The sequence below is a fragment of the Mycteria americana genome, chromosome 1 (genome assembly GCF_035582795.1).
Source record: "Mycteria americana isolate JAX WOST 10 ecotype Jacksonville Zoo and Gardens chromosome 1, USCA_MyAme_1.0, whole genome shotgun sequence".
Classification (NCBI taxonomy): domain Eukaryota; kingdom Metazoa; phylum Chordata; class Aves; order Ciconiiformes; family Ciconiidae; genus Mycteria; species Mycteria americana.
The window spans coordinates 220,694,805-220,722,203 of NC_134365.1; the positions used below are offsets into that span (position 1 = coordinate 220,694,805).

At 39.8% G+C, this 27,399-nt stretch overlaps 1 protein-coding gene across 1 annotated transcript in view; it reads right to left on the reverse strand.

Annotated features, from left to right (window-relative positions):
* The window catches only part of FCHSD2 (FCH and double SH3 domains 2), a 164,728-nt gene that overhangs the window by 121,296 nt on the left and 16,033 nt on the right, over positions 1-27,399 (reverse strand). Inside the window, exon 3 of the mRNA XM_075491298.1 lies at positions 9,228-9,273. Coding sequence (XP_075347413.1) covers positions 9,228-9,273 — 46 coding nt within the window. The remainder of the gene's footprint in view (positions 1-9,227; positions 9,274-27,399) is intronic.

Here is a 27,399-nt window from a genome sequence, read left to right on the forward strand (position 1 = left end):
GAGAAGAAAAAGTACACAAACGACTGAATGTAAAATCTACATTAAAAGAGAAGGTCACCGATAATATTGTTTGGAACGTCACACATAGGCCCATAGTATTTGTTCCATGGAAAGTATATTATATTAAATGTTAAACGGACATTCAATATAAAGAATTCTAAAGAGCTTCTTGTTTTGCGGTAAAAGGGGAAACGTGCACTAAGAGGCTGAACTGTGACAAGTGCAGAATAGTATCAATAATCCCATTATAACACCTGATTTGTCAAACTTGTCTCTACAAGTTATTCTAAAATTCACAATAGTGTTCTTAACCGTTTATGAAATGGAGCAGATCACGTCTTTGTAGCATTCACAGCCACTGATTCTCCATGCTTTGTTGGAAAGAATGGCATGAATAGCTACTAAGTCTTACACTTCATTTTCTTCAACCTCTTATTGATATCCCGGTGTTTTGAATGGTGTTCAACTATAGGAGAATATAATACAAAGGTAATATCAAGCAGGTGCTTTCTTTCTGGAACCAGCAAGTTCTGTTGATGTATTATGCAGCATCATGGCTTAACAGATCAAACCAGGTCATCAATATGCATGATCTCCACATCGGGCAGTGACCAGGAAGCAGTACAGATCCTCTCCTGAAAGACGGAAAATCTGTCGAGCTGAGATTTAAGACAAACCAACAAACCAGTCCAGGCTCCAGGTGTATCTGAAACCCTGTGCATACGCACATTCCACACCAAATATGAGATTCCTCAGGAAAATGGTACAGAATGAAGACACTTATTTAGAGTGATTACGCATTAATAAATACACATTTCTTATGATCCAGGTTGAAAAAACAGGTTTTCCTCTTAGTTTTGTACCTTAACTGAATGAATTCAAAGCTCTTTTAGAGATCACCATGGATTACCCAGAAGAAATATCATAAACTAAATGATGGCATAGAATTAAAAAAAAAAAAACCACAACCAAAAAAAAACCCCAAAACTTATTTTGCCAAGGGGATACTTGAAAGATACTTTTTTCCTGGTAGAAAATTTTTTTCCAGAAAAATTATTTGAGAGCTATTACTAATTGCAGGACACCTCTAGAAAGTAAAACATAAGAAGGTTCTTAACTTAAAAGGGGGGGGGGGGGGGGTGTTTAAACAGAAAATGAAAGCACACAGCAAGACAACTGTTTAGACTTCAGTTAGACAAACACAGATTATTAAATTCTTCAACTGAAATGTGGGGATGCCTTATAGGTCACTGATTTTAACCTGATTAAGTTGTGTCAGCAGAGAACATCTCAAAGATATGCAACAATTCTCTCCAGCTCTTTAAAAGAAATTAATTACTCCAAAATAAAAATGAGCAAAACTAACAAGCAGCAAAAATTTGGACAGACTGCGACAAATAAATTTGTCAGATAACGAAACAAAAGTCACAATTCGTGTAGAAGGCTTTAAGAAAAAAAATACACAAAATGGAAAAGAGAGGAAATAGACGCTACTAAGAAATTCAAATCGGGGAGGGGGAAATTCTGTTGGCTGATGGAACGATGGCCAAATGGGAATTAGCAGTAATACAGGCCCACTATCAGGTGTGGAGATTATAAATGGACTTTTAAAAAAGTAAACATGATCAATATTTATATTCTGTATTGGGAAAGCAGCAGCTTATGTTTTAGCACAAACCACCACATTAGTACCATGAAGAATGTGCTACATTAATGAGGAAAAAGACTTTCTTATCAACACACCCATAAAACTCACATCTTAAGAGAGAAAGCTTTTAACCCACTGATGTTCATTTTTATAAAGGCTGGAATATCAGAAGACAAGATAAATATACATGGAGATGCTCTTCCTCATGTAAGAAAACACTATTTAATAAACATTTGGACCAACCGGAGTCTGGTTTTTGCAAAAATAAAACAAGTAATATTCTTATGAGAACCACTCTTGAACATTTCCCACCATTTTTTCCACTTGATTCATATGTCAGTGTGTCATAGCGAACAGAGTCATAGGTCAGTATGTGAAGACTGCAAATCTATTATGCATTAATGAGGTAGATGCAACGCATTTTCATGAAGCATTTGTCCCAGTACCTAATGAAATTTTAATTTAAAAACAACATTAGATACCAGTAACTAAGACTTCAGAACACAGTTGTCAAAAGAATCATTGATCTAAGCCATGTTCAGTTGAGTTTTCCAAGCACCTGCAGAAGGCCCTCCTAGTATTCTGTGCTTTCATCAACTAAAGACAACAAAAATCAGTAAAGGAGTAACTAACCAAGAGGACAAAACAGTCACAAAAAAGAACTTGAGTCTCTCGGTAAACTAGAAAAGTTCAAACAAGATGTGTCCTCATACAGTTCTTCAGGCTTGCATCAAGAATACATGTAAGTGAAGTGCTTCAGGAGTAACAGATGCCCACGGGCAGGACCGCTGGAGCTGGAAGGTGGAAAGCGAGAACTCTCACAGGTTGTCCAGTGCTTCAAGTGCCAGTGGTGACATGGATGTCACAACCAAAAACATCATGTCCTAGAAAGCATCAGCTACTTGGGAAGGCTCTACGTCCTCCCTACTTTCTGAGGTTAATGAAAAAGTGTACTTTTTTTTTTTTACTCCCAGAAACCTGCTCATTTTTTCAATATTTTTATTCTTCTTCCACAGGAAGAAGTCTTCAGAAAGAAGCACAGTATGTTTATAAGCAAACCTGCCTGACGTGGTTTTCTATGACAGATGGGATCAACCAGAGCAAGATTCCAAAGCAGGAGGAACAGAGGAGCCTCACAGCCCCAAGTATACTCGAGGGAATATCACTCAGTGAAGGAACAGGCCTGAATGGCTCCGGCATTTTTGCATTTGGATCCGGAGGTTTCTTGGATACAGCTTTTCCCCCTCCCCCAACTAGCTGTGCCAACAGGGCTTAAGGGAGTAACATCTAAAATAAAGTTACACACGAAGCTTCAGTGGGTCTGCTGACTTTTCCTATAGAAATTCCTACAAAGGGAAAGGCAGAAAATTCAATTCAGACCTTGGATTGTAAGATTTCAGTAGCTCTTACCTCTGTACAGGTAAGAAATGAACTCTCCTAAATCAAAGAGGTGCCATTTTCACACAGCCACGACAGGGAAAAACTGAAGCTGGAGAAAAGCCATGCAGAAAGTCTCCCTCCAGGCTCTGATGGTGAGGCCACAGCTCTGGCGTGGGAGGAGAACATTCCCCAGCGATGGAGGACAAAAATGTGGTTTTTCATATTCAGTAAAAGAACAACTGAAAAATTATTAAAATGCTATGCAATACTATTGATAAAACAGAATGAAGCTACCTCAAACCTACTGACATACTTTTGAGTAGCACACGTGGACCATCTCAAGCCTCTGGGATCACTTCACACAGCCAGTGTGAGCCAGGCTGGACGTGGCTTTCTAAAGAGATCTAAAACACTACAGTAAAGATACTGAAAATGTCAAGGGAAGGATTATATAAAGAAAACTCAGAAATTTAAAGGCTTCCTTTTAGAATTTTTTGTCTGTCTTTCAAAAGAGACAGCAATGATAAAGCTAACACCTGCAGAGATGCAGTGAGATCATTTATGGAAACAGATTTCACTCTGGATTTTTCCTAATGTTTCCTACAGAAAGTCTGAAAATACAATAAATACAAAGAAGGATTTCAAAGCAATTTGCTATCTTCCACATTAACTGCTATCAAGTACATCCAGATATAGCAACCATTCATATCTCTGCCCAGTACGGAAATTTCTACATAGTCTACTCATTTACTACAAGCGGAAGTTTCTCTGCAGAGAAACCGCGGAACGATAGCCAAGTTTCTTCAAAAGATAAGCTGAGAAGAAACTAGTTTCCATATGTCTGCTAATTACCAACTAAACGCCTCCTCACATGATCTGGAGTACAGAAGTCAAAGCTCGTAATACCCTAAAAGATAAAGTATGCCTAAGTCTTAAAAATACATCTCCCCCCCCCCCCAAAAGCTCATTTCACAGGTATTTTTTAAATTACTGCTTGATCACAAAAGTCATCCATTTTAGCCATAAAGCAAACACAAGACAAATGACTAAAATATTACAGAAATACTCTAGAGAGAGATTTACCGCAGCAGTAAATCTAACATAATCTTCATAGGAAGAAACAAATTAAGTTCATCGGTTAACAGGCTACTGACCAGTCAACCTACGGCTGCTTCTTGTTTGTCCCCAAGTCAGGGACCCACCCTTAAAGTCTACAATCTCTTCCTGCTCCCCGTAAGGCCACAGTAACCTTCTGTATCCTTTGGGCTGAAAAAAAAGCCCAAACAAAACCAAACATTCTGCCCAGTCTACAGGGAATGAACTAATAGAAAGTTGCTTGTCGGATTTTCAAGGCAGGTACCTCAAAGTTTATTTTACTGACGCCCCAGGGGTTAGCTAGCTGCTGAGTCAGAGGGCAGACTTCGTTTCACCCTGAAATTTTTTTTATTCCAAACCTGTTGTAAGGTTGTGTTGGCCAACCTGCAGTTGTTTTGCCACATGGGATTTCTGAATCAACCCAGGTAACTTGCATTCAGTTCCGAAATGGTTGCGTTTAGAGAGCGCTCTAGCACCTTCCCCGTGCCTCGCAGACATTGCTGTTCCTCCGTTGTGTCTGCCATCCCCCTGCTCTTACAGTTCATACTGCAACATTGGAATAAAGCAATATATTTTCAAGCGAGAAGTACTTCACCTAGCACCTTACTTTTCTTTCTTGAAAGATTTCTACTTTTACTCCAAGTGGAGCAATTTCATTTTCAAGAATGTTGTCTGCAATCTACTAAAGCACACCTTACCGCTTTCTAATATGCCCGCACAGGTACTTTACAAATAAATACTTGTACAGGGCTCCTCCTCTATAACCCTCAAAGCATTTTACAAGGCAAAGGAGGAAAAATTATTGGAATTCTATTGCTGAAGCAAAAGTTACATTAACTGCCAAAGGCTTCCATTTAAAAAAAAAAATAATAATAAAATACATATATATATATATATATATATATATTTTTTTCAAAAGACCAAGGATCTAGTTCCCATTCTATCAAAAAGACCCATATTATGTTGGGTAAAATGTACTCAATTTCTCTAATTCCTTATTAGGGAAATACCATCACCTTCCCAGTCTTCACAGGACAAGGAAAAAATCGGTTAACATTTGCAAAGCGTTGGACTACATGGTAAAGAACAGCAAAGAAAAAAAAATTAGCCACAGCACAAGTTAGTAAGAAATGGGGGGAAATATCTGGTTTTAACCCTTAGAATTTTAATCCACTGAAAAACTTAAGATAGAGTGGCCTTTTTATGTAAAGCAGCCTAGCATCCTTGCGAGAAAAAGAAACAGTCAGCTTCTATCTTCTGATTTTAAACAATGGAAAAGCAATACAGTAAGGGGAAAAAAATCAAGCAACTATTTGGGCACTGCAGCCCATAAATATTATTTAGATATATAAAATAAATTAAACATTATATTTATATATAAAGCACATACATAATAAATAATGTATATACACACACACGTTCTGTATACACAAAAATTGCTATTGGAATATTGCACAGTTCAATTACTTTTCTAGAAAAGAGGTATCCACATATTGCGATGTCTTGAAAGAAGGGTTTTTTCAAGCCTGGTGAGACACTGGTAGGGTGAGGAGATGCTGGTAAAGGCAATCGCACTACCTGCTTACATCCACCCTTCCTCTTGCCTTTACGCTCCTCTCTTCCCTCCACCAGCTGCTCTGACAGGCTGCTGTTTTCTTTGGTGTTCATCTTATTTTAAGGCTCCTCTCCTGATGATTGTCATCGATATGACCAGTACCAAAGGATGCGCTTGCACCTCACTCATAGCTGCCAATAGGAATGCGTGGATATAAACTATACTACCTTTAATTTTCTCCGTATTTTGAAATGTTTCCAATGTATCAAGTTTCTCATTGCAACAGACTATCTAAGCAGCAAGAAGAAGCAATCAACAGCCAGTGACCTGTCCACTCTCTCCCGATCACAGATAAGATAGCTGGTTTTACTGAGCACACGTCTCTCTTCAATGTTAACTCAACCTCCAGAAAAAACAGACAGGAAAAAAAAAAACCCATAACACTTAGTGCCCCTTTTTTTTTTTTAAATCTGAAAAGACATTTCTACGTGCAACTCAGTTCAAATTTAAAGCGCTTGCGCAGCTCACAGAATGGACTTTCCTACCTCTTTTCTATGTTGTTATCAATGCCTTCAGTGTAGGCACTACAGTTAGCAACTGAATTTGCAGGCACTGAAACGAGTAGCATGTTTCACAGCTCAAGCTCTTTGAGGTTACTTGCAAACCAAAAGAGATAAGACCACGCCGTCTGCCTGGAGTCACGTTTTACTCTGAAACAACAGTTGCTAAACATCGACCAAAACCAAAGCATGACAGCACGTGACAAGGAAGGTCGCCTCTGTGTTCTCAGGATGTGACACAGATTGGGAAAGGCTATTGTCAAGCTAGAAGTGTTAAACAATAATAAAAAGTACAGCAGAGGTGTAATTATGATCTCAAATTTTTTCTTCCCCATTTTATGTATTTAACAAGCCATGTAAACCAGTTTTTTACTAGGTAGCAGCAAAAGCACACATTCACCAAGTTCTACTTCCACCTAACAAAAAGAGTATTCTCAGCCACTGATTTCAGCTAGCTTATTAATCAAGGAGAATAGCTAATAATAATAACACCACAAAATTGCAATTTAAATGCTATTACTAGGAATACTGTTAATGGGAAATGAGAGCCTTTCTATATTCTCCATTCTGAATATTAAGGTAAGCCTTTAAGCTTACCTATATTAAATGTGTATTAAATAATGCAGTACTGAAAATATGAGTGAAATAGCGTAGTGTATATTCACAATAGATGTAGAAACGACTGCAGGATTGCAGTACTAGGGCTGATATATCCAATACTTCTCCCATTTATACCACAGCACAGCCTAGAAAAGCCGGTGAAGAACCCACTGGAAACAGACAACACACAGAAAAACAGCTCAGAAAAGCTTCAACAGCAACAGGTACAATATGGTGCAGAGTCAGTAAAAAATCCCCTGATAAAATAAGACACAGGGCAATTTACATACAGATCCTGTAGTTCATCACATACATTCAAGCCACTTACCATGTAATTAGGGATAAATTATAAACACTGAACCATGGTATTTCACTAGCATTTGTACAGGTTCTCCTTCCCCAAACAAAAGCACTCTGTGTAGAGAAACTTGGCACCCAAGTGCAGCGCATCAGCATACAAGTTTTTTTAAACCAACACAGCATTCAGTTCTGGGAAACTTATTTTCACTGTCCACCCTTCCACTTCTTTTTTTTAGCTTGCCAAAAAAGTCATAAGTTAGAATATTCCGAGTTCTCTAAGGTGACAAAAGGTATTTGGACAGAATCCGTGAAAAGATTTAGAAATCTTGCTTCAGAAACTAACTACTGAGAATTTCCAGTGCCCTTTATAACTGGTTTAAAAGGAATCTCCCACTGTTGATGAATACGACTTCACATTTATTTTGATTACAACTGCTCTCACCAAAAGGCTTTATGTGAAATTTTATTACCATCTCAAAAACAGAAATCCTTTTACAGGCCCAAGAAGAAGCATCCAACATTGTTCTTGAACTGTACACTTATCAGCAAACCAAGGAAGCGATCCCACAAGACTTCATTCATATAAGCAGCCATTCAATGAATCTCAAATGATGCAGCTGTATTGCTGGAAAGTTGGGGTTTTTTAAATGCAAGTATCTGAAAGCCTCAGTTGTTAAGACTGAGCCTTCCGAATCTGAGAATGTAATTATTTTTCCAACTTATCAAGACTATTCCCTAAATGCAGCAACTGCTATAAGTGCCTCTGCATATAAAAAACATTCCCAGTGTAGAATGGATAAAGGTATTAAGAATTGATCTTAAATTCTCTACAATGTCATTACAAAAATCACTAAAGAATATATACTTTTAATCAAAGTTTCATTAGGCATATATCAATTCTGTCACTGAAAAATTGCTGTATTTAATCAAATTAAGTGCAACTGCCGCTGTAATCAACATACGCTAATGTAAATTCATGTACAGTGAAAGAACTGGAGCACCAGTCACAGCAGACCCTTACAGCACCACTGTGAGCCTTTGGATTAAATTCAGTACAAATTTCATTCGCTTTACTAAGCGTTTTGAGCTAAGTTTTGGGCTGAGCCCACAGGCAGAAAATCTAAGACTAGAAAATGTGTACATGGCAGTTCCAAAGTATACAGAAATCCTCCTTCGTAAACTGACAGTAAAGTCTGGCCCGCAGAATACGTTTGTTCTGTACATACTTGTGGGCGATGCAGCACCGATGACTGAAAGGATGCTTAACACAACAGCCTACAAACTACATTTGGAAACATCCTAGCGACAGCTTGTGTTTTCACATTTCACTTCTGTCCCTGCCCCACTGTCAACAATTGCAACGTCAGGCACATCTCCAGTTGTACTTATTGTATATTGAGCTCCACAAGCTCCCTCACTTGTATTTTATTCTAACTTTAATCTATTTAAAAATACATTAATTTATTTTAAATCTGTTGTACTTGGACTTAAGCTCCAAGAGCCTTTACTGTAAATTAAGCAGGCAGCTGCCCCTTATTAGATGCTTTCTAATTTTGGAACAAGGGACAAAAAAAAAAAAAAAAAAAAAAAAAAAAAATCCTCCCTCCTTTCTCACAAACAAATCAAAATTCTTTCCACTCCCTATCACAAGCATGAGGCCAAATCTGGCTGCTTTTATTTCAGATGAATGGGAAGCTGCTCTTACTAAAGAATGTGAATGTAAATTTATTTTGGACTGAGTATGCCAGAACACGTTTCCTCTCCTCTAACTGACCTGATTTTACTTTTTACTCAAGTTTCACTGAGAAAACCTCAAAGAGTTGATTGACTTTATAACAATTTGAAAAAAATGTTAAAAATGTCTTCTGTACCCAAGAACTTCCTCAGGCCAAAATGTCCATGAAAACACAGAATGGGCCTAAGTCCTGCATAGGCCAAACTTTCTCGTTCAGAATTTCCACCGGATACTTTCATACTAAGCAAATTACGGAGAGGATAAACAAAAAAAACATACACTGGAAAATCTGCTAATGAATAAATTACCTGAAGAGAACAATGCCATAGACATTAAAATTATTCCAGAGCCTACCTGTGCATATTCTTTCTCTATTGCAGCTCTTTTCTGACTGAACGCTCTGAAAGAGAAAAAACAAAAAATCCATTAATATATACAGCAAAACATTATAAATTCAATATTTTGCTTAAAAGGATTTTCTGCTAGACAGTCTTTATAGTTAAGTGAGCAACAAAAAAGCGAAATAGTTTGACAACTGTATATCAGTAGCCTAGCAACGAGCGCATGTGGACTTCACATATGCGGTGTTCAAATTTCCAAGTTTTATTGGATAAATTCTGTTCCCAGGACTACCGGTGTAAATACCGTTTACTTCATTAAAGGCTCATCAGCTTTCCACCGGTATAGCCTAGGGAAGAACTTGGTAGCACAGAACAGAATTTGGCTTTATGCATCTAGACAGACTTACTTATTTTTTTCTTTAAAAAAAGAAAAAAGAAAGTCCTGTTTCCTCAACAGCAAGTGAACACACCAGATTCACAGTTGTAGTCACAAGACTAACAGCCTCTCTTTAAACCCATGCAGTCCCACAGCAACATCCTGATTTACCCATTAATGTAGCTCTACCACATTAAACCCACTTAACTCAAACGGTGCCAGTCATTGGTGTGGAATGTCATTCCACATTAACATCAGTGCTGCACTCTCACGTAGGGGCTCAAGATGTACCATCTCCACGTATTTTGAAATAGAGGGTTTCAACACTATCACCGTTATAACAGGAAGAAGGTTCAAATACCTAGATATGTCAAGGCTCTTTCTTCAATAGCTTAAGCTATTCCCTCTTTATCCCTTGAACAGCCAAAGCAGAGTAATTTTCTTCAAGCTATACTATAACCTACTAAGCTTGAGGCTATGCCATCAGCAAAAGAAAATCTAATTCTATTTAAATTAGTTACACAATAATTATGGTGACACGTTAATAAAAAATCCTCAGGAACATCCTATAATAAGGTTAACTCAATAAACACAAACAAAAGGAGCTCTGAACAGGCTCTTTCTACTCCTGTCTACTCCATTTCACCCATGAAGACCATCCACATGCTGATAGGGTGTTCCAGGCTCAGTCGCCCCAACGGGGTGCAAAACAAAAGTCTAAACACGTTGTGATTGCTTAAAATTCTTTCCAGATTAACGATAGCCCAAAAAGCTGGCCATATTCCAACCCAAATAATTACATCCCATCTTCCTAAATCCCCCCTGTGTAGCTCAGGTGGGTACCCAGGGCTGCACAACTGTGCCATACGGAACTCCCCTATATGAACAGGTAAAGTTGTCTGAGTTGCTTGTAAATGAATGTACTTTGTAAAGCATTCAAGGTATTTCATCTAATATTCCAAAACGATTTCTTTTAGGCTCTCCTGTTCCAAAGTCCAATATCCCAGTCAGTTTAGCAAATATCTAAAAAACAAACTATCCTTCTATAAGAGCTTATCTTTCTTTCAGTCTAAGTATAAATAACTGCAGAAATAACTACTAGGAATAACTGAAATGTGTTATCAATATTGAAAAGGTAAAAGAGAACAAGCAGCTGTCTTTGAAACGTAAATCTGGGAAGACTTTAGGCAAAAGCAGTTATTTTCCAATTCTCAGCTAATCTTATTTGAAAACAAATAATCAGAGCTAAATGTTAAGGATACTCACTTTACACAAAACCTGGATATGAGCTGTATATTTCACCATGAGTTTTTTTTTTCCCCCCATACAAAACAAATTCCACTTCAACAAATTGCGTAACAATAATTGTGACAAGCTGGAAGCCCAAGATATCCCCTAAAAACCTTCTACATTAAAAGGTTTACACTAGAGAAGGAAAACAAAAGCATTCAACTGGCCCTAGTGCGGAATTACAAAATACCATGCAAATCAAATTTACTCGCAAAACCGACAGAAGTCTTGGACTTGGAACGACTGCAAGCTCCAGCATGAAGAAAATGTATTGTACAGAAGCAACTCTAAAATGTTTCTAATTTATGGAGTAGGTTTAGATTTTGTTCAGTATTTTAAATGGGGTTTTACAAAAAAAGTTGGCAAGACAGCACGTAATTCAATTTATACAATACTTCAACTTGTGTTTGATCTATGTTTTGGTGAATGAAGAAAATGGTAAGTACTGCAAGACCGGCAGGATCAGCCGTCTGCATTCCTTGAAGCTGGTGTTCTCTGCTGCTTTGTGACTGCATTTCCCTCGATTAGTCAAACACAAAGCTGTTTTTAACCTCGGGACCATTTATACAGGAATCCTTTTATGACAACCATAAATATATTACAAAACATGACAAAATATGAAACTGAAGTAGACAAATTTCCCAGGAGAAAATTATTTTGAGCAGGGGAAAAAAAAAAAAAGTCTGACTAATAAATGCATCATAGTTTCTTAACTTGGGAAACCTGAAAACTTTCATGTGTACATCTTAATTTTATGTGCAAAACTGGGATATTCTTGACCTTTTTGTCATTCAAGATGGAATTTCAAGTTCATTCATATAAGGAAATGTTTGGTTCCGCAAGCTAACAAAATGTTCTCTCACTGCTACTGAAAAGTTTTTAAGAAATGAATTGGGGGGGGGGGGGGGGGGTGTCTGCAAGAAAGCAGGAACATCATTTAGGGTTTCTTTAAACTAGGATATATTAATATATCTGCTATTACATCTTTTTCTCAAATTAACCATTAATTAAGTGCAATAAACACCAGAATTGCACGCCCCCCAATATGTCTTAGTTTTTGTTTCTGGAGAGTAATTCCTAAATATGATCTCTATCCTGCAAACAGTAATTCATGTGATATGCTTATTCCCCTTGCCCCACTAAAAATCATTCAAAAGTGTTTAAAGTCTTTGACAGTTTAAGAAGAGGGTGACAAAGAATAAATACAAAGAAATTCAACAATATGTGGTGTATATAATCATGCTAAGACCATTTTTCATTTACATATGATACTTGCCACAATCCTCACACTGCAGGAAAATCCTGACGTAGTCTCCAAAAAAAGACCACCAATAAAAAATGTTTACGCTCACCATCAGGACAAGAAGCCGCCATTTCAAAGAAACATTATTTTATTACACATCCGGAGTGTGACCAGGCGCCTGTCTTTAAAAGAGCCTGCTGCTGGGGAAGACTGCTGCAAGCCTGAAGGAAAAGTCACACTCAGGAAAGTTATTTCAATGGTTTCAACATACATGATTTAACACCGAGAGGCGACGCCAGCCACCCACAGCATTTCCTCACATGCTGCTGCCTACAGCCCCTTCCGTGGTTTACAGCTCCGTATGACTAGAACGAACCTAATCCTGGAGGGATTATGAAAGAATATTCTTCCCGAAGCACAAACAGCTAGAGAAGCTCTGCAGAGAAGGGTTGTCCTCCTTTGAAATGGCAGTAATTGGCCAAGTCTGGCTGAAAAGAGAGCAGTGGGGTTAGAGAACTCGTTCCTATTAGGACAATAAGGACTAAATGTGGGGTTGGAAAGGACTTCTCTTTCAGACTAAAAACTACAAAGAATATCTGAAGAGGAGGAGGGTGGAGATTTTTCTGCTGCGTAGCAGGACTTTGCCCACCTACATCATCTTCTGACATTCCTCACCAGGCTTCTGACCCGGGATAACACACTCCAAGGTGCACCACGAGGCTGAGCTGGTCGCTTTGCTTTCTGAGGAAGGAAATTCTTTGGTCTTAATTCACATGACTTTATGTGATGAAAAATATCTGGATGAAATGTAATGATCTGTTGTATTAAAGAAATTAAGATTATGTGATCTAACTTTCCCTTGGGCTCTGTGAAACCGTGGAACTGTAAGGGAGAAGAGGAAAGAAAACTACACTTACTGTCATCTTCACTTTGCCAATGCTACTTTTACTAGTGCCGAGCTCTCATTGTCATGGCGAATTCCCAAACACGAATTCCAGCAACTGTCAGGTATTTAAATTACTCATATCAATTTAAGGTAAACAGATGTTATGAAATATTCAGGTATATTTTTAACTTTTCATTGTAAATAAGCATAACTGTGAACTAAGAAGTCAGGGTGGTGGAGAATGATACTTCAGGAAGTTTTCCTATAGCGCTGTCAGTCACCAGGAGAAACAGACAGGCTCACCCTGGTACATGGATGGCCACTTGGGCTGGAAATGTCTAAAGCTCCCACTTCCATGAAAAATCAGTATATTAACATTAAAATATACATTAGTGTTATATAAAACAATGTTACATTTGCCAAGATTACCCAGTCATACAAATCTAAGGATGAAAGTCACAGCTTACACAGTAAAAACAGTTAAACACAGTGACACCCCGAAAATCAGAAAGCTAATTACTCTCTATAATAAAAAGCTAATTTAACTACATCTAAAGAGCTATGCAAAAATGTAAACAGACACCTCACGTACAGATCTCCTGAATAAAAGAAGGGGCTAAATTTGCATAGGTGAATGTATTTCCATTTAAAGGCTGAGAAATTCAACAGTGAGCAGGGGCCTGAATCACATTTGGAACGAGTCCCTGTGCAAGATCACGATAATGGTCAAAACCCAGATGTATTAACTGGCAAGTTGGTACAACTCACCTAGCACTAGCAGTTTGTGTTAATGCAATTTTTTGGCTATGAACACCCAGATAAATTGTTTAGAAATTTCAATGAAAAAGAAAAAAATCCTTACAATGTATACAGCTATGCAAAGCACCAGAAAACGTACAAATTAGTATCATAACCAAAATGTCTGAAAATGTTAAGACTAAAGAAATGCACCTGTTTTAACTGACCTTGACCAAAGAAAGTCCCCAACCGCTACACTAACAAAAGCAAGGAGCGGCAATGAGAAAAAAAACATGCTCAGCTCTACAGAGACTGGATTTCCCAGATCAGCAGAACACAGAGCAACAGAATTGACACTTTCAGTACCATTTAACTGAAAGATGATGAAAGGCAGGGGGAAAAAAATTGCACATGCACACACCGCATGGTGACGGTAATTCTCCAAAACCTTTTTTTAATCCTTTTAATACAGGCTACTGTATCCCTAACAGAATCAGAACAATAGTCTGTATCGTTTTTTCTTTGCTTTACCAACTGTGGCTCTCCCCAAGTCGACAGAAAGTGAAACCCACATTAAATGATGCTGATCAATAGAGTAGATCTGTAAAGCCCCAATACAATGAGAAAAGGAATGGGGGAAAAAAAAAAAAGGGTGGAGGAATAAAAGATTTTCCATTGTTTCAATTTTATGGGGTATTAAGGCAATTTCAAAATTCAGTTTAGAAATTAATTCACCCCATCAAAACTTCTTGAAGTAAATCTACTGAGGAATTGTGGAGCACACTGCAACTGATTTTAAACTGACTCAATCCCCCAACACTCAAGGAGGTGAATCAGTGAATTATGAAATACCCCAAAATTTCCAGCTTCCCAAAAAGTAGATCAAGAATAATTCATGACATCTAGAACACATGCCAGCAGAAAATGACGACTTTACAACTTCTGCTTACAATGTGCACTGGTAGCCCACATGCTCAGGGTGCAATGATGTCCAAACTAGTACTACATTGGTTTTCTTTTTTTTTTTTTTTTTTTTTTTTTTAAGATGAAAGGATACACTAACTCCAAAACTTTCCTAGTAATATTAAAATAGACAGCTCTCATTAAAAAAACAATGCAAGGAAAAAAAGGGGGGGCAACCCCAGAAAACTCAAAAGCCACTATTATGTATTAAAGTAGAAATACACTGCTGGCTTTGTTCATTCTTTTTGCCCCATTCACAGAAGAGACAAACCAAAATCACTATTGAACAATCCAAAAACCACCTATCTAACAGTGAATACATGCATGAACACAGTCTCTTAGCAGGAAAAAAACCTCCCAATCTACCTTTGAAGAAAAAAAACCCGCACGCGGCAAGTTAAAATACAGTGTTTGATATCAATTCCCTGCCTCCCTTAACTGACACACAGATCCAGAATGCCTTTTACAGTGATGAGATGTATTTATTCTAAGCAATGGAAACAGATCCTAATAGATGAGCAACAGGGGAGGAACCCTGATGGTGAACTACACACACTTGAAATATTTATGTACAAGATGGCATTGAAATTTCCAGCCGGCCGCCCCAGCCGGGCCTGTTGCTCAAGGCCGGCGTGTCCCAGGGGCAGGACTTGGCATTTGCCTTTGTTGACCTTCATGAGGTTCCTGGCAGCCCATTTCTCCCATGTGCCAAGGTCATTCTGAACACAGCCCTGCCTAGCTATCAACCATGCTCTCCCAATTTGATACCCTTGATCAACTTGCTGAGAGCATGTTTCATCCTATCATCCAGGTTGTCACTGAAGTCATTAAACAATATTGATCTAGTATGGACCTCTGAGGGACACCCAGCTGGACTTTGTACTGCTCTGCACCACTCAGAGCTGGGAAGTCCAGCCAATTTTCCACCCACTTTATTGGCCACTTATCAGCCCATATGTCCCCAATGTGGCTATAAAGGTACTACGGGAGGCTGTGTCAAAGGCCCTACTAAAGTCAACACGTACAACATACACTGCTGTCACTTTGCCCACATAGCCAGTTATCCCAGAAGGCAATCAGGCACAATTTGCCCTTGGTAAGTCCACGCTGGCTGCTCCCAATCACCTTCTTGCCCCTTCAAGAAATGGCTTCTTGGAAAAGAAGCCTTGGAAATGGCTTCTAGGAGGTTTTGCTCCATAATCTTCCCAGGAACTAAGGTAAAGCTGACCAGCTTGCTGTTCCCCAGATCCTCCTTTTAGCCATTTTTGAAAATGGGTATGGCATTTGCCTTCTTCCAGTCATCAGGAACCTCTCCCGATTGCCATAACCTTTCAAAGATGAGAGTGTGTGAATTACCTCACCACATTTCTGTAGTCCCAATAAGCTCACAGCTCTGCAACTGCACACGTATTTCCAATTCCTCCTGTTTGTTTCCCAGCTGCACAGGCTCATGTACAGGCACCTGCAACAGATCCCCAGTCATACCGGGGAAAGCCTCTTCCAGGACACTGTCCCCCAGACACTTCTTCATTAGATCCCATGCCTTTGCTTCAGGTTATGGTAACTCTCCCTTAGCAGACCTAGTTTACAGCCTTCCTCATTAGGTCTAGCTGTTGGCAAAGGCGCTTGTGCCCCACCTTATCAGATGGATCCCATCCCTCCTCAGCAGTCCTTGTTTCAACGAGGCTTTCACGTTTATAAGATCCAAAGCCCTGTCTGCAACATCAGCTGCGCAGCCAGGTGCTGACCTGCCGGATGTGTCCACTCCTGCCCAAGCCCTTCAGCTTCACAGGAAGGACTAAGGACACATCCAAGGCCCCCCTGCCCTTCAGACTCATCCCCAGAGTTCTGCCATCATTCTTTACACATTCAAGGTCACCTCTGGTAGCATCCTAAGTGCCCACATGGGCTAACAGTCCCCACGTTGAATGAGCCTTTGTAGTTGTTCTGCAGCATCCTGGATCTAACCCCCAGCAAACAACAAACCTCCCAAGATACCAAGTCAGCTCAGCACATGGATGCTTCTGTTTCCTGCAGGAGGGAGTCTCCAGTGACCGTCACCTGCCTCTAATGGTACACAGTCTGTTCACTTCCTTCCACAGCTCCTTTACTTGGTGACAACTCAGTGCTTTATCAGAGCACATCTCCCACAGGGGTGACGACTGTTGAGCCCAGCCCCAGGGAGAGGCACCATGCACACCTTGCAGCCCAAGACCTGGACAGTAGCATCCTCCGTCTGGGTTGAGACCTCTGTTGTGCCTGGAGTAGTTGCTCCCATTGATGTTCTCAACACCGTCATTGCTCAGTTTCAAGCAATTCCACACCTTGAGCAGATTCTTTGGCCCACCTTATGCTCTGCTGTGCTATCTGCTACCTGTTAGCTGTACTCCAGGCTAGCAGCTATAGAGCCACGCTCCAAACATCTGTTGGAAGAGTTGCTCCCTGGTCAGTCTGTTGAAGACAAAAGGTTTAAGTACTCCCCTGTCAGGAAAACAGCCAAGAGAAGCTGTCTGCTACAGCCAGCAGCAGCAAGCCAACAGCAGTGCCCAGAAGATCACTGCTGAAGAAACGGCCTGAAAACTGCTGCACCAACTGCTATGTCAAGTAGCGAACTCTGCTGCACTGTCTTGCCAATGCTAAGGGAAACCACAGTGGAAGCATGTGCGTGCGTAAGCAAAAGGCACAGCATACCAGAAGAAACATCTTAACACTTCAAAGGTAAAACAGCTAATGTTTAATAGACGGATAGTTACATTTGATATGGTCATAGCTGAATTAAAACATTCTTTTTAATTCCAGCTGCCACTGCAAAATCAAAAGGGGAGCAATCCTGAAATACCTGGGGGGAAGGAGGGAGGGGGCCAAAACATTTTCCCCTCTTGTAGGAAAATAGGATTTCTTTAGGAATGCTGATGTTCTTGTTTGGAGGTTTAATTCACCGCTTTATCTGGATGCCTTATCCCTCTTTCCCCAGTAACATGAAAAATGCACCATAATGAATCAATACCATACAACTGAACAAGTGCTTTTACCTGTTTTTTTAATTTAAGGACAGGTGTGTCACTAACAAAGGCACAACGGAATTCAAAAGTACTTCAGCTAACATAAATCATCACTGTAGCTCAGTTTAGGCCAGCGGTTGGCAATAAATGCTGAGACAACATAGCACACTAGCAGCTGCATGCCTAATTAGGTACTTCAGGAACACCCATATATGCAGGGACAGACTGCATTAATATTCCCTTTCCATGTCCAGCAGAGACAAAGACAACATACCCGGAGCAATAATTAATCTACAGAAATTATTCATCACTATGAGACTCTCAAATGCTGCATGCAATAGCCTCCTCTTCGTGTTTTTCTGTTTACACTAAACAGAATTACCACTATCAAAGCATTTTAAATGATATGCATAAAATTCTGAGCATCTGAAGGATAAATTATTTTACAGAAAAGCACTGATTTCTAAAGTTATCTACATACAGACTTCAGAAGCCGTAACAGCAGCCGGAGCGCAACAACCCAGGTTATTAAAATTAGAAACATACTTCTAATAAGAAGGGGTCTCCTGTTAGCTCCTTTCCACCAGGTAAGCACACGTGTGGTTCTTCAAAGAAAAGAGTGAGCAACGCACCACTTCAAAGAGGCAATTTAAAACACTACATACAACGGAGGCAGAACGATCAGAAGCAATTTTCATCACAAAGTACCCACGGCTTCAAATTCAGAGACTTTTGTAGGTTGGGGGGGTTCACATAATTACACAAAAGACTGGCTTTCCCTTTTCCAAGCAAAACTCCTCTGAACATAGAAAACGCTATCGTGTTAAGGCAATGCAGCAGCCTTGCCTGGAATACAGTACCAGAACCGTTTCACTGCCTACAGCATCTAAAAAAATCATGGTCACTTTTGTAATGCGACACAACAAGTATCTGACAGACAACTGGAAAGCTCCCTAAGCTTCTTCAGGTTTATGTGAAGTTCAAACACAGCGCTAGCAGAGAAAAAGTGTCAGAAGATAATGACCCTTCTTTCCCTTACCACCCAGCTAAAGGTAAGCTGAAGCAGGTTCACGGCTGTTGCACCTTCAAAGTTACATGTCCAGTGGAAGCAGGTTAAGTGGCCTTACAGAGTGAATTCTGAACTCTTAAATGACTGAAATTATACCAGCATTAATTTTTGGATAAGGCTTTGTGGTACCAGTCAAAATGGTAGTGCAGTCCTCTTTCCTCTCCTCAACAGTATTTCCCTGTCCCTTGAGCCAGCCCTAATAGTTATGCAGCTGCAAAGCCATCAGCCTGCCTGCTTTTCAAATAAAGAAAGTGTAACTTGAAAACCCATACAGCACCGGTTCTTTGTTCTGTTTTAGGCTGCTCCTTTTATTTGTAACATATATGAAGATGACAAAAAAGACTGATCCAGCAATGAACACCAAAAAAAGAAATGTATTCAACACGACTGCCTACAAAAGTTTGAGAAAGTAGCATTAAGTGACCACGTGCACTTTAATTTAATTTTTTCTAGCTGTAACATGTTTCCTGGCACAAATTCTACTTGCCCACTATGCCTACGTTGATCATTGAACAACACTAACGATATTTTACTTACACATCAAAAAATTCACCTAGGACAAAGCATGCAAACTTAATTCTACAACAATGGTTTTATCACAACAAACAGTCTGCTTTTTCAAACTAAGTTTGTGCCAACACGTCCATTCACTATTGCTACTGTTCTAGCATCGCAAATGAAGTATCTTTTAAAATCTTTTAAATCTAACACAAATTTAACTTCTATTTTTACAGACAGTCATAAATACACCACAAAAAACAAACCAAGTGACTTGGAAAGCAGCAAGGCTGGGAGCAAGAAAGGCACGGTGCATGTCTCAAGTGACACAGGCAGGCCCGTACGCCTGCTACAAATCTGACGGTTCCTCTGGTCGTGGTCCAAGCTGGCTGAACCTCCAACGGCTCTGATCTGGATGCTCCATGTCTAACAGATCTGCCAGCTCTGAGAGCAGGGCAAAGGAGCTTATACATCTGCATCCATCTAGGCAGCCATGCTCAACTGTCTTGGGAAAGTACAAACAAATTGTTTTAAGTATTCTCTATTACACAGTGGAAAGTTTTTCTTATCCAAGCAGGCTAATGGGACATTTCCTCCCTGAATCCACCCAGAAAAGGGCAGAGGTACAGGGATCCCCACAAGGAAGCAGTTCAAAGGCTCTTTAGGCAAAAAGGCATCAAGTTCCTCTTTCAGCACCCTAGCCAAGGTAGTTTCACCTTAATCAGAACACGTAAAAGAATTAACTCTTTTATTACCACTCTTTCCACCATCAGACCACCTGGAAGTCACCAGCAACAAAAGATACTTCACCAGGGAGGACACTGCCTCGAATTGCTTTCTGGCTAGTCAGATTCAATTTAAACATCCCTGTATGTCAGTCAAACCAATGTTGCCTCTCTAAGACGAGACATCATGCCTTTGCTCTTGCAAAAAGGCAACTGAAGAAAACAAGAAGTTGTAAGCAAGCAGAAAGTCACTTCCATTTCTTTCAAGACTGTACTCTCCACTCCCACCAAGTACTTCAGCTTCCTTCTCAGCCACTCCAAGAAAGAAAAAAAAAAAAAAAAAAATCACCAGATGCTATGTCACAGCAAATAATAGCCTTTATGTTCAGTTTTAAACATAACAAACTTTCTTCAATGATTTTATATTATCTGAATGAAACAGATCTCTTCCTAGAAACATGACTATTTTGTATGCATACTGTTACCATCCAGATTTACCTGATAAAGAAAAAGCAATTCACCAGCATTTTTTATCAAGGAGCAAAACTCTGGATCCCTCAGTGCATACACTTCCTATGCCATGTCCGGTTTGAATATCAGCACTACTACTATTGCCCTTCCTGCTGAAGGCTTTGTACCAGCTATTAAACAAACTCTAGAATAAGTTACTGTACTGTGTTAAGCATTTAATAGCACTGTCCAAACACAGGTTTGCTGCTTAGATTCTGGGTTGGCTTTATTTGTATGATGTCCAGCTAAACTTGCTGTCTCCTACATTAGCATAAGATCATGATCCATGGAGCACGGAGATAGATATGTGGAATTTTTCCCCCAGGTCTTGTAGAAAGATGTTCATCAACATTCATATCCGAGCAGTATCTTCCCAAATGATATGTTAAGCACATAAGTCTAGGTAAAGATTTCGCCTCCAAAGACTGAGGGGAAAAAATAAAAATGTCGAGTACTGCAGCCTTTTCCCTAGAAGCCATGAGCAGGCTGTTTCCCCTGTTGCCTCTGAAAATGTCTTGCTGCTACCATTCTCATAGAACCCCTTTTATTACTCTTCATGTCCCTGACCAGCTGTAGATCCAACCGATATTGTCCTTCAGCAGCCAAGCAAAGCTTTAGTACTCCTCCTTTACTGCGCACTGTTTTCACTGGTTGTATGCTGTCCTTTAGCTCCTTGCTCAGCCTTGTGGGGCTTCTGCTGAAATTCCTGATCTTCCCACACAACGGGGTGGTTTCCTCCTCAGCTTTCTGGAAGTCTTCCTTACAAAAACTGAGCTAAAACCATCAATCCAGGCATATTTCCCCTTCTTGTCTGCTTCCCAGGAGATTCTGCCCACCAACTGCATGAAGCAGCAGAATTCTGCTCTCATGACAGCCTGTCTCTAGGTCCTGAAGTCTATCTGTGGTCACAGAAGCCCAAGCTGCCACTAGTCTGGACAGGGCTCCTCACAGCAAGTTACAAATACCAGCCTTCCTCCCACGACAAGTATGGACAATTTGCAGTTCTTATACCACAAGCATCCCAACGCAGTGTGAATGTGGCCTCCAGGCCAAGACTTTTAACAAGAGCATACTAATACGATCATTGCTGGGTAGGCCAAGTTCCCGTCAGCTGTGAAAGCACGCAAGCCAGAAGAACAAACTCAAAACCACCCTCGCGAGGTCACCCACAGCCTAAACTTTTGCCCACAATGAAGCTCTATGCCCCACCAGGAGAAGCCAGTGACATTTCCTGCTTGTGAATCAACTCGAGGTCTGCCTAATCTCAGCAGATGTGTGAAGGACATCTTTACAACTCTTAAAGCACAAATATTTGAAACTTCAAGAAACTCTTTGCTTGGTGAGTCAAGAAATTCAGCTGTCCTCCCTGTAGGGCACTGTTCTTGCAGCTCGTTGGCAAGTCATCCCTCACTTTTTCTATTTACCTCAGTGTACTTGTCCAGTTCTCTGGCAAGTATAAAAGAAAAAACAAAGTGGAGATTTTTGAAACTTGATTTTAATATACATATTCTTTGTCCTATCTCCTCTTCAGTCTTAATCTCAAAGTAGTCAGCTCTTCCAAATACAGTTTCAGAAGTCCCTGCAGAATGATATTAACTGACAGTTCAAACATCCTGTAACATAGGGAAGAGCTCTGATACAACTTCCTTACTATAACACATACCGTTATTTTCAAACAGTAGTTTTCCCCAACTAAATAAAAGCTACAATATCCGCCCCATCCCTTTTACAGCCAAGTACACAGTATTCCCTTGTTGATTCAGCTACTACAGAACGTTACCACCCTGAGGAGTCCTGCTACATCTCTCTACCCCTATTCTGCCACACAGAGGATTTGCAGTAACTCACCAACTGCGTCCAATTCAGCGTCTCGATGCTGCAATTAGAAGTACGCACTTCCTGGCACTAAAACTAATCATCTCGAGCAGCTTTGCTAGAATTTGTCCTTTGGCATGTTTACTCTTTAAATACCCACTTATTCTCAACTAAGATAAACTACACTAAAGGAAAATTCTCTTGAATGTAAACAGAGTTATTAAAGCAGAAAACATTTCAACCAATTTGCAGAAAATCTGCTTATAACTTAAATCAGCATATAGCAAACTATATAACAAAGATCCTCCTAAATCAAGGAATCAAAGTGTCAAGGAAAAAAAAAAATGTGCATGGCATATTTGTGTCAAAAGCAGTCTTCTGCCTTCCCTGCTGGCATTCATCTACAGTTGTTTTACTAGTTTTCACACAAAATTTTCAGTGTCTAGATCATCCTCTTGCTCTCACCTCAAGCAACTCTCTGAAAAAGAAAAAAAGAGGTTTTTATGCGTTGATTCCAGAGGAATTAGAAAAACCTAGAAGAGAAGCAGAGCTAGACAGGATCTGCCTCTGCTCAGTTATCTCCGAGCCCCATCCTTGACATAAAGCATAGCTTTATGGTCTTTAAAGTATAGCTACAGGTCTTCATCAGCATCGTTCTTCTGGGTGCAGGAGAAGCTTATTCAATTTGGACCCAGAGGTAACTAAACCAGAGAAGGCTTAACCTCCTATACAAGAAACGAGTGGCAGCATGCTTCCAAGCCTGAATTTCTCTCAACCATTTTACTACGAAACAGGTCTCTAGTAAACAGAGGAAAACAAATAAATTCCATTATCTTCTGAAGACAGAAACCCTCCAACTGACCCTAAGCTCTTAGCGGTTGGGTACTGCCACCCACACCATCATCAAATTCAAGACTCTCCCCTCTGTTATTACCTTTCCATCACTGCATTGGCAGACAGGTTTAAAAAATTGTCAACTGTTGTATTTTTGGCAATCTAGGCACTACTGTTCTTCTAACCCCGCTCAATTCAAAGGAGTAAAAAACAAATTTGCCTTCCGTGCCCACAGACAGAGAGCAGATAAACGAGATCTTGCTTTGAAACACAAAATCCAGACAGTCTAACTTTGAATTTCTTTACTTCAGAAGTTCTCACACACGAGTGATTTCCTGCTGTTTAAAAAATATCCCTCCCTAAAAAGCCCATTTCTATTTTTAAGAGGATATTGCTTACTCACAACAGTTTAACTGATGTACTTAAAATCTACAACTTCCCCATGCAATGTGTTATGAAGTCAGCATTTTTACCAGGACATTCAGAGGTCAATCACAACTGGCATAGGCCAGTAGGTGCAAGTTTAGGTGTTCTTTATTAACACACGCATAACATCCATCTTGGTAACATTTGTAACACAAGCTTTTTAATGCAGTATGTGGAACACGCTCAGTAAGTTACCTGATTTAGACAAAAATATTAACATATATGCAAAATACTTAGTGCAATAGTACAAACCCACAAGCAAACTGGGGTTTAAACAGGAGATATTTGTGATTTTTATCAGCACAAGCCTCCAATTAATCAGAAGCTTCTTCATAAACCTATCAAAAAGGACAAAGCAATTTTCTCCCAAATTTCAGTTTTGAGTCTGCTTTTGAACTAAGATTTTATTCATCATTTAAAATCTTCTAATCCACACCACCTACGACAAACGACTCTTTCTTAAACCATGAAATATCTTTACCTCGTGCCTGAACAATGACCCTCTAGCAATGCACACAGAAAAAATTTCCAGACAACATTAAACAGCAAGCAAATGTACTCACCATAAATCACATTACTGTACAGTTTGGGATTAGGATGAGTTGCCACTAGCAACAGAGCCAAAAAAAAAAAAAATCAATTCTGTCACTATATATAGAGAATTCTTGTAACCTCAAACATAGTCAATGTTTTCAGCAATTTGTCTCAGAAAAGTATTAGCAGTCCAGCATGTGATCAGAGAAACATGACATCCAGATACAAAACAACACTAAAACAATAGATTTTTCCCTTCAGTAGAATAAAAAAGAAAACAAAAAGAACAACCAGAAAGCTGCTGGTGAGCATGAACGCTTCATTCACCCTTTTCAAAATAAAAGCGCGCCATTTTTATAGCATTAGCATTTACAACAAATATGAAGATTGGTTTTACAGCTTAAGTGTATTTAAAACGATCGCTGATGAGTTTTTGTTTTAAATGGGGAACTAAGCAAACAATACGGAAAGATACAATTTAGACAAATACAAAGCTTTTTTATAGCTTACCCAAACCTCATTCATCATATTCAAGATATTTCCTATTTAGAAAAAAACCCAGTAGCATAATTCAGACAGTCAACTAGAAGTTTTTTTGAAAACAGGAATATGAGGAGTTTCTTTGATCCCCATTTGCTTAACGGCTCTCTGAAGAAGCCAAGACACATTTCATCATTCAAGCAGCTTATTTCATCCTGGATCTGCAAAACGTTTTGTAGTAGGCAACAACAACCTTAGAGTTTTTACCTTACTCATCTGTCACATTTTGGAATCTTGACAGTGCCACCCAAGTTTATTACAAAGACTTTTCTCCTTTCTTTACCTATATTTTTAATAGAAGCAATTCATTTTTAAATGATGCCCTTCACAAGGTTACATTGTCATTAACACTGACATAAGTCAAATTCTGTATTTTAATGCATTTGACAAGTAATAATAATTACCATAATGTTTTTTTCCTCAAAGCACAATTGCCCTGTCTTGTAAGAATACGGTACCTGTACTGCTATTTTTTAAGTCAATAAAATCTAATGGTTCATTGAAAATACGTGGCCCAATTTCTAAAATATACCTGTAGGCATATTTCAGAGTATTCCTTATAAAGTTTTAGAGCAAGAAAACAAGCTGCAACTGAAAACAATTTATCTCTACTTTTTACGCAACATGCAGACCTTCAGCACATTCACCACTCAAATACTGTTCGCGAGGTGTTCCTGAAGGCAACATTCACACATCATTTACACCCCAATCATACTGCTCTATGTGCTAACTCGTTTGTACCTTCACAAAAGCTGTTGTTTAAGAAACAGCTGCTATTTGTTGCAGGTCTCTCCTAGACACTACATACTGCACGTACAACAGTCGGCGTGGAATGTCCCCACACCTCAGCCACTTCAGTCCAAAGTCTCATAGCTTTGCCAAAGAAAGTGGGTTTAAGATGTTTAAGGATGGTTGACACCCCACAAGCCAGGTGAACCAACGTAACTGCTTACCCACAGCTGGATACACTACTCTGTACACAGATGTCATAACAAAAAAGGGCATTCCTGCTCACTATATAGCTTTCTGTAAACAATACTGTTCAGTTTTCCTTCAAAGGATATTTAAGCCTGCTCGTACCTTGGATGCAGGAATCAGATCCATCAGTCGCCAAGAACTGCGAAATCCATGCTTCCTCCCCCCACCGTCTTCTCATTTCCCCACCAGAATAATCCAATCCTATATCGCTATTACAGGTTGTGGTCCACATACTATGGAAAAACAACTATCCCTACCACCGCGAATGCCTGTTCCAAATAAACCATGGAAAGGTTGCTCAGTTCCCTGCTATTTGGCTCACGTACGTTATCCCTGGGCCAGAGGGGACTCCGAGGAAGAAAATACTCGGGTTCTTTGGGGGGGGGGGGTGGCGGAACCCTAGTATTTTCTTACTAATGCCACTTGCCATCAGGCCTGGCAGGGCACTGCCTGTCCTTGAATGGCTTCTTTTTCAGTTCAGCTCATCTCCTTTTCTGGAATGGTGGCACTCCTTACCTCTACCCATTTCACCTGGGAAGGTTCTCTAGTACAACCAGTCATTTCTGCTTTGATCATTCCCTACACAGGGAAATTGAAGCCAGGGTCCCACCCCGTCCTTATTCCAAAAAGCAGAAACTTAAGTCTACTGCCAACCAGCCTCCTGGAAAAGATATTTGAAAGAGTATGAGAAGCCTTTTCTTGCCACTGGCTTTCCTTGATCTTGAATACTACCTGCAGTAGCATCAGCTGCTACAAATACCTCGGAACAGGAAGCCCAACACAGGATAATCTTCCCCAAGGGCAAATGCAGCTCAGGTGCTTAACTGGGAATTAGGAATCAGTTTTTAATATAACTAAATTGGAAACTCATTTATGAAAACAGCACTTTTGGGGAGCAGGAGTATCATATAGTTAGACTATTTTTCCTGAATGAAAGTAAAACCAGGACACAGTTGCTAATACAAGTTGCCCCTGTGCTGGCAGTTCACCAGCACAGCTAGGTGAAGATAAGGCAAAACCTGTTTCAGACATCTAGCTAGTTATGCCAACAAAACAGGGCCCTGCCCTCGTCTAGCATAACATTGAACTAACCTGCTAAATTTAGACAGGAAAAAAAATATCAAAATTTCAACAGAGAAACTTCTACAGCAGGGAGATCCGTTTGCTCACTTGAGAATAGGAAAGTGTTTGGATGTGTCTGTATTCACAATAACATCGCTTTGGCTGAAAAGATCTGGTCTCATTTTTTAAGTGGACAGCAGCATTGCAGTGCACCTCCATGTGAAGGACTTGCCATTAATCAGCTCCAGCAAGCAGAGAACATCAAAGCACCACTGCTAAGTTAGATGAACTTTTCGGGGAAGATCAAAGCTCAACACACTCCACAGTTTAGGCCCGGGGTGTTTAAAAGGCTACCCCAAACTCCAGAACAAAGACCACTGTCGACAGTCACATTCCTCTGGCACAGCAGAGCTCTGCAGTAACGGTAAACCTTGGCCGCAGGACACAGAACTTGGTCAGAAGTCCAAGTTTCCCCAGGAAATCAGGAATAACAACATCACTATCCCTGATTTCAAGTAAAAGAAACATACCTTCACTCCTACTCGCACATTTGTAGAGATGAAAGCGGAGAGCCACCTCTTACCAAAAGAAAAGTGAGCACAAACGGGAAGCACGTGCAGAAGAAAGAATTAAAGAACATTTTTATCAGGCTTCAGCAACACGCTAGAAGATGCTCAAACTCTTTATGTAGATTTT